Genomic DNA, 12,425 nt, shown 5'->3' on the forward strand with positions numbered 1-12,425 from the left:
AATCACATTTCATCAAAATCAATCACCGGAATCACCATAGGTCCAGTCTTTCATACCTTGATCTACCATTCTTTTTTGGCCATATCACTCAATGGTGAAGAATCACTTAAAAATTCTACTATCTGGATCTGGATCCGGAACTTCACCAAAATCGAATCGTCCATGTCACACACACAACCTGTCCAACAAGTTTCGTCCAAATCCATCCATAACCTTTTGAGATATCCTGCTATGTATCGTTTTGGCCCTATCTCCCAATGGTGAAGAATCACTTAAAATATTCTAGTAGCCGGATCCGGATCTTCACCAAAATGTAATCATTTCGTCCTTGTCACATACGCTACATCTCTGCCAAATGTCGTCCTAATCCGTCCACAACCTTTTGAGATATTTTGTTCACAAACGGACAGACAGGCAGATGAAAAATAACTCATAGAGCGACACATGGCAAAAGTGAACAAAGTAGAATGGCACTCAGTAGAGCATCCTTTTGACTTAAGATACAAATAATTGGTGGTTGAATTCTCAGACCATATATGCAAATCGCCTTCAAATATTAAGTTAATTGGATGAAAATTGGCAATTTTAGAAATTTGGCCTATGTTGACCTTTTGGCCTATGCCGATCTCAAAAATAGTTGGTGGTTGAATTCAGTTCGCTGATATGAAAATCCTATTCCAAATTTTTTATGGGATTTTGTCGGACCACGAACTCCACCATTTGGATCGGTTTAAAATTGTGACCTGTAGGCAAGTATAAGTGAGCGGCCACACACACACACACACACACACACACACACACACACACACACACACACACACACACACACACACACACACACACACACACACATACACACACACACACACATACACACACAAACCGGAGTGATCAACATGCTTGTCAAAAATAAAAAATTTGCCAAGTAACACAGACAGGGGTGAAAACATAACCTCCATCCACCTTTGGTGGCAGAGGTAACTGGAGTGGAGTGGGCGTGTCGCATAAACAACGTGGAGTGGGCGTGTCACATAAGCTAGAGTGGGCGTGTCGCCTAAGCTAGAGTGGGCGTGTCGCATAAGCTAGAGTGGGCGTGTCGCATAAGCTACAGTGGGCGTGTCGCATAAACAACCTGGAATGGGCGTGTTGCATAAGCTAGAGTGGGCGTGTCGCATAAGCAAGAGTGGGCGTGTCGCATAACAAACTAGTTTTGCCACAACCTGTCCATACCTTTTTGAGATATCCTGCTACATATGGGTTTTGGACGCATCTCTCAATGGTGAAGAATCACTTAAAAAAATTAAAACATTCTCGTGTCCGGATCCGGATTTGGATCTTGAAATTGAATCATTTCCTCCTTGTCAGACACACAACCTGTCCACAAAGACCAAGTTTCCTCCGAATATATCCATAACTCTTTGAGATATCCTGTTCACAGACAAACAGGGAGGGGGGGGGGGGCAAGTACCCTCCCATCCATCGCAGATTGCGGAGGTAGTTATGTAAATGCTGTTGTTCCCACCATTACCCTTGGTAGACCTTTGTGGCAGCGACTTCGTTGTATTTACGAACTTCCACAAAGTCGAGACATGCGCGTCATGCCGGGTTGGTGGAGTCATCCGAGAGGAGGCCGCGCACCGAGCTCTGACCACGTGACCTGCACATTCTTGGCCGTGCCGCGACTTGCCGGGTCTGCCCCCCACCTGCTCCGCACCTTGCCCTGCTCCGTTCGCTTCCATCCAACTCGCTCCATCTTTTCCCTCCTTAATCCTTCGCTAGTCCTTCCGAGCTTTTCCCCTCATATCATGCTGTAGGATGACCTGGACGACCGTTCTCCGTGTCCCACGTCCCTCCGACCTGCTGGTGCCGCTCGTCTTGCTTTGTGCAGCTTCGTTGTGCCGTGGGGGTGAGTTCCGGCGCAAAACGAAACCGAATTAAACTGGTCACCTGGGGGACAAATCCCGAAAGGTAACGCGATGGCTCGTAACACCTGTGTGACGTCATTACTTTAGCGCACTCTGCACAAGTTGGGAACGCGATGTCTCAACGGCGAGACCATTCGTTGGGGTTGGGGGTTGGGGTTTGTCTCCCAAAACCTCACCTTGCCGGGTCACCGTGGTCCTCGCACCTGTTCCGTGGACACGTGGTGCCAATTCGATGCTATGTAGTCCCAGGTCTCCGTAGTCCTCGCACCTGTTCCACGAACACGTGGTACCAATTCGATGCTACCTGGTTCTTGTCGAAGTCCGAAGCAACATGCAATTAAGGGTTTCCCCAGGGAATTGGAATACCTGCTTGAATTGGTGACCCTGGTGCCTACCTGAGCGTGTTATACAATCGCGTGTTATTTCTCGTGTTGTAACAAACTACGTTAATTGAGGATTCCACAACTTGTATCAACATCAATCCAGACAGAGACCCTAATTAAGATCCACTCCTCAACCCACGGCCGACTACGTCGTGACGTCACGAATGGACCAATCGGTGCGTCGGCGCGTGTTGGTATATTTAATTATTTATTTATGAATGTACGAGGTGCAAAATACATCGTACGGATATTTATAGAGAGAGTTCGGTGCTGAACGTCAAAGCACGTAAATATATACTGCACGAGCTGTTTAGGGAAAGTGCTTTGACATCGCCCAATACCTGGGAATCCTGGAATGCTGATCCCAAAATACGTTTTCCTGGACGCAGAAAGCAACTTGGTCCTGTTGGTTCGAATCTGCTGTTTAAACACGAAACATTATAAATATCGTTCATAAATTGACCACATACAGCAAGCAATAGATAGATTGGGGAAAAGATTTGGGTAGGATAAACCGCTTTGCCTCCTCGACCTTGGCCTCGTACTCGTCCCTTCGCTCCTGCCTGGCATGGCTCTGAAGTACTCCGCCGCAAGGCTTCTTCTGCTCAATACCCGCTCCACCCCATCATGCATCTCTGCCATCAAATCAATTGGACTCCTCCGACGACCCAGGTACATTCACCGTGGCTCCGGTCGCAAGTTTGTTTATTTGCAATCAGGTCACTCCATCCCCGTCCTCTGGTCGGCTCAGCGCACTCTCACTCTTCGTCCCAGCGCACCTGGTCACAGCAACCCACACGATCGCACCTCTTGCCTACGAACCCTGGCTAAATCACCTGAATTCATCCCTGCTGTTCAAAACAACATCAAGCTCACCCTGTTCAACACCCGGTCCCTCAACAATAAATGCCTCATCCTGAACGAATACATCCTGGATAACAAACTGGACTTTCTCTGTCTCACCGAAACCTGGCAACAACCTCTGGACTACTACACACTCAACCTCACCACACCCAATGGATATTCCTACGTCAATAAACCACGCTCGGAGGGCCGAGGTGGTGGAATTGCCGTTATCCACCGTCAAGACATCAAGACCAACCTCATCTCCATCTCATCTGCTCCATCATTTGAACACCTGGCTTTAAAACTCTCTGGTCACACGCAGTCAGTCATGGCTGTCGTCTACCGCCCTCCCAAACCACACCCATCATTCCTGTCTGACTTCTCCTACTTTCTGACCCAGCTATGTTCCCTCTCCCCCTCAATCCTCCTCCTTGGTGATTTCAATATCCACATGGACTCCACTGACTCCACAATAACCACTGACTTCACTGATTTACTCACCTGCTTTAACCTCACTCAACATGTCGACTTTCCTACCCATATCCGTGGTCACATTTTGGACCTTGTCTGCTCCACTGGATTAAATTTGCACCATTTCTATGGCTCCGACCTCACCCTCTCTGACCACTTAGCCATCACTCTGACCATCAACATCCCCGCCCCAACACCAAGGCATTATCGCACAATCAACTTCCGTAAGCTAAACGCTCTTTCACCTACCTCATTCTCATCCACCCTCTCTGAAAAAATGTCCACTTCTCCCTTCATTGACCTCCACACCCCTTCCGACCTCACTGACTACTACAACCACACTCTCTCCTCCTGCCTTGACCAGCTTGCGCCTGTAAAAACCAAAACAGTTTCTTTCACCCATTCTGCTCCCTGGTTTACCCCTGAACTCCACCTGATGAAAACTCGTGCTCGCCAACTTGAAAGACTCCGCAATAAAACGGGTCTCACAGTTCACTCCCAAGCCTACAAGGACCACATACAACACTACAAAGATGCCCTCTCCCGCGCCCGCTCTGCCTACTACTCTCAAATTATCCACTCTGGCTCCGGAAACCCAAAAGCACTCTTCTCGACAATAAACAAACTCCTCCGCCCCCTGAACACCACCACCCAGTCATTCACAGTAGACAACTGCATCTCCTTCCTCTCTTTCTTCCAACGCAAAATTGACAACATCTACAACAGCTTGACCACCGCCGCACCCGCTCCCCCTCCAACCACCTGCCCCCCCTTGTCCTGCCATCCCCTGTCTCGGTTCTCCCCAATCTCTCCTACTGACCTCTCTGAACTCCTCATAGGAATGAAAACTGCCACCTGCACTCTTGACCCCATCCCCTCCAGCTTTGTCAAAGCCTCCCTCCCTGCTCTCTCTCCACTTATCATTGCAACAATAAACTCCTCCCTGTCTACAGGCATCGTCCCACCTTCCCTCAAAATTGCTGCTGTTACCCCCATTCTAAAAAAACCTGGTCTAAACCCTGACACCCTAAACAACTTCAGACCCATCTCCAACCTACCCTTTCTGTCAAAAGTTTTGGAACGCGCTGTAGCCACTCAACTCAAACATCATCTCTCTGCCAATAACTTGTATGAAACATTCCAATCCGGATTCCGCTCCAACCACAGTACTGAAACTGCTCTCCTCAAAATCACCAACGACCTTCTCCTCTCCTCTGACGCTGGCAACCTCAACATTCTCGTCCTCCTCGACCTCAGCGCTGCCTTTGACACCATCGATCACACTATCCTCCTCACCCGACTTGAATCCACCTTTAACGTCACCGGCACTGCCCTCTCTTGGATTAAATCATACCTCTCTGACAGATGCCAGTTCATCTCCATCAATAACTGCAAATCCCCCACTGCTCCCCTCCCCCAAGGTGTCCCCCAAGGTTCAGTTCTTGGCCCCCTCCTCTTCATCCTTTACCTGTCCCCGCTCGGTCACTTAATCCGCCGTCATGGTCTCCAATTCCACTGCTTCGCCGATGACATCCAGCTTTTCATCTCCACCAAGTCCGTCTCCACCGACACCCACTCTATCCTGACAAACTGCATCACTGAAATAAAATCCTGGCTTCAAATCAACTTCCTCAAGCTTAACTGTGATAAATCTGAAATAATCATCATTGGCCCAAAAACGCTCACAAAATCCACCCACAACTTTGCCCTCAACATCGACGGTATCCCAGTATCCACCTCCCCTCACATCCGGAATCTTGGCGTCATCTTTGACCAAACCCTTTCCTTCGACAAATACACTAAACAGATCACAAAGTCAGCCTTCTTTCACCTGAAAAACATTGCCCGTCTCCGCTCATCCCTCTCCTCCACGGCTGCAGAAACCCTCATCCACGCCTTCATCACCTCCCGTCTGGACTACTGCAATAGCCTCCTCTATGGTTCACCCTCAAAAATCACCAATAAACTCCAATACATTCAGAACTCCGCTGCCCATCTACTCACCCATTCCCGGACCCGTGACCACATCACCCCCGTCCTTTACAAGCTTCACTGGCTCCCCATCCCCCAGAGAATCCAGTACAAAATCCTCCTCTTGACATACAAAGCCCTCCATAACCTGGCCCCATCCTACCTGGCTGACCTCCTCTCCAGACACACTCCCACCCGCAACCTCCGCTCTGCTGGTACCAACCTCCTGACCCCCCCCCCTCCATCCGGACCAAATTCAGATCCTGGGGGGACAGGGCCTTCTCCATCGCTGCTCCCACCCTCTGGAACTCACTACCTCACACCATCAGAGACTCCTCCTCACTCACCACATTCAAAACATCACTAAAGACCCACCTGTTCAACGCTGCATTCAACATTCAACCCACAGCATTTAACCCCTGACTATCTCTTCTCCTTCTCCCTCCTTTTGCTTTAAATATTTCCCTATTGATTCTTGTCTTGTCTTTTTGATTCTTGTCTTATATATATGCCGTATATCGCTGCTGTTTGTTTTCTTGATTCTTGTCTTTTTGCAATTGTTGTTTTCATGTATTGTTATGCATTATGTTTTCCACTCTGTCAAAGCGCCTTTGGGCTTCTGGAAAAGCGCTATACAAAATAAATGAATTATTATTATTATTAAAAGATTGGCAGATGTAGTTTAACATGAATAAATGTGCTTGTTTCGGGTGAAGCCTGCAGCTGTTGGTTGCATCATTTTCTGGGAGCGCCTCTGTGCCATTGATGCAGTGCCCCCCCCCCAATGACCAATCATCTGGTGCTCATTTTGCCGACCTTGGAAGGATGACAGGCTGAGTCAACCCACCTGGTGTTAATTCAACGAGTGACAAACACGAACCCGGGACCCTGAGATTTCAAGGCAGCCACGTTGACCGTTAAACCAACAACCAACACCAGGTTATAATAAATAAATGTAAGATGCTGCGAATGAGTGGGAGTAATGGAAATAGAGATTACATAATGCAAGGGGTAGTTTGGGTGTGTTATAACTTATAACACCCTTTTGGAAAATGATTCACGAGGTGCTCAGAAGAAAACAAGACCAAAAGTTTAACGGCGGCGTAGCCGGGCTTGTAAAATATTATAAACCACAAACACACATATTAGCTTTTTAAACAGTCGCTAATGCTGCTTATAACATTAAACAAATAAATTTGGAGGAATCTCGACATCCATGAGGTAAGTTGTATTTACAAAACTGAGCGAAGATCTACTATAATCTATATACTCCACAAGGGTTGGAGGTGTGCTCATTTTACCAAGCAGCAAGCTAGCGATTGCCAAGCCAGCCGTTCCTTAAGGGTTTTGAATGGAGTGCTTGCTCGAATGCTTAAACCACTTCGCGATCTCTCCACAAGAACCTTGGCAAATGAACACACCCAATGTTCTTGAGACCCGACCATAGATCTACTGTAATCTATATAGTATATACCCCAAAGAGGAATGGCCTTTCCTGCCGCTCTCGAAGTGAGCAGGTGTTTACGCCGTAATTTTTTTGTTGTTGTTGTATACAAGATTGAGGCTCGTGAAAGAGCTCACATTAATCACACAAAAAGTCAAACCGACACATAAAACACCAAATAAGGGGAGCGGTAGTCAAGATGGGGAGAGAGGGGGATGGACACAAACACAACATTTGAGAGCAGGGACATCGGGAGAAATGTGGGAGGGAGAGGGCTTGGGGGGAGGTGGGAGAGGTATAAAACATATGGACCCTGCAAGGACTTCCAGGAAAGAAGTTGGAATTTCAAAAAAGTGGATTTTGGGGTGAAATTAGCGGGGGTAGAAAAGATCAAGGTTTTGGATGGGGGAAGATAAGAGATGGTGGTGAACAGCTGTTTTAAAGACCTGGAGGGAGGAGTGGGATTGAAGGGAGTGAGGGAGTTTGTTCCAGAGGCAGGAGAAAAGAGGAATGAAGGAGTGAAGGTGAGCAGAGAGTCTTGATTTTAGCAGTTTAACCATAAGAGGGTTGCTGGCAGATCCTGTGTGACCTGTAGGAATATTTGGGGGACAGAGCTCAGAGAGAGCTGGGGGAGCAAGGCCGGAGAGGAGTCGGTAGAAGACAGGAAGACCACCAACCTGCCTGCAATGAGTGAGTGAAAGGCCCTCGGAGTTAGCTTCATCAGCCTCACAATCAGCCTGGAGTAACAGTATTTGATGTAAATCCTCAAGGACGTGTGGCCAACTCATTCATTGGATGGGGTAGGGTGTGTTTGAGTCTGCATCTGCTCCATGTTGACAATGTCCAAGTAGCAGGAACCATGTTCATGGGTGGTGCCCCTCCCCTGGCTGAGCTGACCTGTCGAGGGGGTTGTAGATAGCTGCAGTACAACCAATACCCTATAGGGACTGTCGTAAGCAGCAGGATTTGCTTTTTGCATTCTGCACAAAACCGGATGTTTATCATTCTTTTAGTTTAATTGCATGTCCATTCATTTTGGCCTTAGGGATTGGATGCATTTGCTTGGAAAAGCTTTATGTGACCCCATGTACTATTGTTTTAGAGTTAAAGTGCATGTGTCCAGCTTTAATTGTCGTTGTGAAGCAAGCTGTCATCACTTTTAATCTTGTTGTGTAAAAGTCATTTTATGTTCCCAACCTCACTGACGAGGTCTAAGAGGGGGAGGGGCGTGGGTGGGAGGATGGGGGTTGGGGGAAGGGGGACATTAACATCTGAGCTCCGTCCATCCGTCAGGTCCATCATCTGTCTATGTACTTTTGTGTACGTGATATTTCAAAAAACATTGGACATTTAGGTTTCATATTGCAAATATATATTCCGCATGACATTATTTCTACCTGATTAGATCACGGCTGTGATTGGCTGAATTGTGTTGCCATGGCAACCATCTCGGTAACTTGGCTTGTGTCTGTGATATTTCAAAAACTTTTCAAGATTTAGATTTCATATTACACAGATCTATTCCTTATACCACCCAAAAAGTGAGGGACTTGGAGTAACAAACAGCTCCTTGTTCATTCAACAAAATGTTGTCATCTAATTGTTTATATAAAACCACCGTTTAGAGGCCATTTTTCCCCGCAAAGCGGGGGTTGGCCTTTTCGGGGACCGTGGTTGTTGTTGTTTTTTGGTCCTCTTTTTGAAGCAATGTTTTACGGCCGGATGCCCTTCCTGACGCCAACCCTTTTTGCCACCTTCAACGACAAACAGGGAATTACCAGTGAACTGGTACTCAATTAGCCGACCTCGGAAGGCATGACCAGGCTGCGTCGACCCCCCTGGCATTAATTCGGCGATCGACCGAGATTCGAGACCGAGATTCGAACCCAGGATCCTAGGAATTTATCCTAAGCCGGCACCCTAGCCGCTAGCCCAACACCAGGGATGTTTATATGAACTTATGAAATCCACCTGACCATTGGACACTCCCTCTTTTTGGTGAAGAGGCAAGCAACATTCTTTGGAGGTTTCTTTTTGATTGTAGATGTAAACATAGTGAAATTACAATCACCGTGCACTTACATTTTGTGATAAATGGCTTTGATATCACAACAATGAATTTGAATATGTTGTGGTTGAGGATTCTCAATACAACTGCCCCAACCTCCCTTCACTCCCACAGCCTCGTTTTTTGGTGAGAGTTATGTGGAGGTGCAGGAACGTGCAGCACTCAGCCAGACTCACCTGGCATTGCACTTCCGTACAGGACGAGAGCATGGCCTGCTCTTTCTCGCTGCCGGCCTCAGTAACTACTTACTGCTGGAGCTTCGATTTGGGCGATTACAGGTGTGAATCCCAGGCACAGTGGTACTGTTACTAAGTGAGAAGACAAATCGACGAATCCTCTTTCTCCACTTCAATTAATATGAGGAAGATTGGCCGACAACTTATTTGGTTCCATTACCGACTCGAATGGTTATAATGTGACACATGCAATGGGATCAATCCTGGCCTTTCTATTACTACAGTTTTATTCGCCCGTCCACCTGCTCAGTGGGAGATGGGATTTTGCTATTGCTACAGTGTCTGTCTGTCTGTCCAGGCCATAACTTTTTTTTACCATTTGAGCTTTTTTTAAATTTTTAATGTTTATATATTTTTTTTTTTTCCAAATTTTTTGGAAAACAAATTTGTTTATTTGTGATTTTTTTTCAACAAATTTTTTTCCCCAAATTTTTCTGAATTTTTTTTTTCAGCAATAATTTTTTAAATTTTTCTGAGAAAAAAATTTTTTCAACAATTTTTTTTTATTTTAGAAAAGCTATTTTCAAATTTTAAATTTTTTTTTTTTTGGCATGGTCTTCTTGAAATTTGGGATATTTTCAACAACAAATTTTCAACAAACCTTTATTTTGAGAACATGGAGAAAATATTTTAAAATTGGGTCAAAATGTGAAAGGGAAAAGTCAGTGACTATAAATATCCTTTATTAGCACCACCGCAGCGCATCAAGCATGAGACGCCCCATTTTTTAAAATCGCTTCCGTGTTTCTTTCTTTATTTACCACTCTCCCCCAGCCCTCCCCCTTCCACAGATCTACCGATGTCCTTGTTCTCTAATGTTGTTGTGCTTGTGTGCTTCCCTCCCTCTCCCGATCTTGTCTCCCGCTCCCTTCATTGTATGTTTTATGTGTCTGTGCATGTTTTCATATCCAATGTGTTAGCTCTTACACGAGCCTCGATTCTGTATACAAAAAAATAATTATTATTATTGAGCTTCCATGTACAGTCACGTGAAAAAGTAAGTACACCCCATGTAAAGTTTTGACTTTTTCAACATATTTCAACATACAGCTATTTGATCTTCATTTCAACAATATTGATAGATAAAGGTGATATAATATAACAAATATCCTGAAACATTTACATTTTGTAGTCCATTGTATAATTTAAATAAACATAAATGCAAATTTCGCATGTGGAAAAAGTAAGTACACCCTTGGCTCTAATAGGTGGTATTGCCCCCTTTGGCAGAAACAACCTCAAGTAGGCGTTTCTTATAACTGTCTACCAGTCTCTGACATCGACTGGGAGAAATTCTTGCCCACTCCTCCATGCAGAATTCTTTCAGCTGTGCGATGTTTGAGGGGTTTCTTGCATGCACAGCTCGTTTCAAATCCCCCCACATCTCGATGGAATTTAGATCCGGGCTTTGACTTGGCCATTCCAGAACCCTCCATTTCTTTCTTTTCAGCCATTCTTTGGTGGATTTACTGGTATGTTTAGGGTCATTGTCATGTTGCAAGGTCCACCTTCGGTTGAGCTTCAACTTTCCGACAGATGGCCTCACATTATCCTCAAGCACCCTCTGGTACAATGAAGAATTCTTAGTGGATTCTATGATGGTGAGCTGCCCAGGCCCTGATGCAGCAAAGCTGCCCCAAACCATAATATTTCCACCACCGTGCTTTACAGTTGGTATCAGCTTCTTGTGGACAAATGCTGTCTTTGGTTTTCACCAAACATGTCTTCTGGTACTGTGGCCAAATAGCTCTACCTTTGACTCATCTGTCCAGAGCACATTGTTCCAGAAGTGCTGGTCTTTGCCTCGGTGTTCATTGGCAAACTTTAGTCTTGCCCTGATGTTCTTTCTGGACAGCAAAGGTTTCCTCCTGGCACACCTCCCATGTAGATCAAATTTGTGCAGCCTCTTTCTAATGGTAGACTCGTGCACTTTGACATCAACAGTGGCAAGAGCTACCTGTAGGTCCCGTGATGACATTCTGGGGTTCTTAGAGACTTATTTCAGCATCTTGCGGTCTGCTCTCAAGCTGAACTTGCTGGGGCGGCCTGGCCTGAACAAGTTGGCAGTTGTTTGGAATCTTGTCCACTTGTAGATGATCTTCCGGAGAGTCGAATGATTGTTTTCAAATTGTTTGGAGATCTTTTTAAAACCCTTCCCAGACTCGTAGGCATCTATAACCTTCTTTCTGAAGGCCTCAGAGAGCTCTTTTGATCTAGGCATGGTTACGCTGCACACTTCAACAACAAAGAGCAAACCAAAGTAAATTGTCTGAGGTTTAAATAAGACAGGTTCCTCCAAGATCCTCTCTAACGATTTCTAATCATTTGCTCCTGATTCTAATTTTAGGTATTTGATGTCTTGATAAATGTCGGGGTGTACTTACTTTTTCCACATGCGAAATTTGCATTTATGTTTATTTAAATTATACAATGGACTACAAAATCTAAATGTTTCATGATATTTGTTATATTATATCACCTTTATCTATCAATATTGTTGAAATATTGATAGATAAAGTTGATGATGGTGCTCCTGTTGATATTGATAGATAAAATATATCTATATTGATAAAATAAAATATATTTCTATATTGATAAAATATATATCTATATTGATAGATAAAATATTGATGAAATATTGATTGATAGATATCACTCCCCCCTCTGGGCTGGTGCTCCTGCCTCACACCTTGCTCGGCTTCACGCTGTTGAGGCCAAAGCTTTCAGAATCATTGGAATCTCCTGCGATGTAGTCAACGCCGAGGGCCTTTCACTCACTCACCACAGGCAGGTTGGTGGTCTTTCTGTCTTCTACCGATTCCTCTCCGGCCTTGCTCCCCCAGCTCTCTCTGTGCTCTGTCCCCCCAATATTCCTTCAGGTCGCACAAGATCTGCCTGGAACCCTCTTATGGTTAAACTGCCAAAGTCTAGGCTCTCTGCTCACCTTCACTCTTTCATTCCCATTTTCTCCCGCCTCTGGAACAAACTCCCCCACTCCCTTCAATCCCACTCCTCCCTCCAGGTCTTTAAAACAGCTGTTCACCACCATCTCTTATCGTCCCCCATCGAAAACCTTGATCT

The 12,425-nt window shown here is 45.5% G+C and overlaps 1 protein-coding gene across 1 annotated transcript in view; it reads left to right on the top strand.

The window, feature by feature from the left end:
* Nucleotides 1–1,545: 1,545 nt before the first annotated feature.
* Nucleotides 1,546–12,425, top strand: part of CSPG4 (chondroitin sulfate proteoglycan 4) — a 42,015-nt gene continuing 31,135 nt past the window's right edge. Inside the window, exons 1-2 of the mRNA XM_068109160.2 lie at nt 1,546–1,906; nt 9,223–9,386. Coding sequence (XP_067965261.2) covers nt 1,816–1,906; nt 9,223–9,386 — 255 coding nt within the window. The 5' untranslated portion in view covers nt 1,546–1,815. The remainder of the gene's footprint in view (nt 1,907–9,222; nt 9,387–12,425) is intronic.

The sequence above is a fragment of the Myxine glutinosa genome, chromosome 2 (genome assembly GCF_964187855.1).
Source record: "Myxine glutinosa chromosome 2, kmMyxGlut1.1, whole genome shotgun sequence".
Lineage (NCBI taxonomy): Eukaryota > Metazoa > Chordata > Myxini > Myxiniformes > Myxinidae > Myxine > Myxine glutinosa.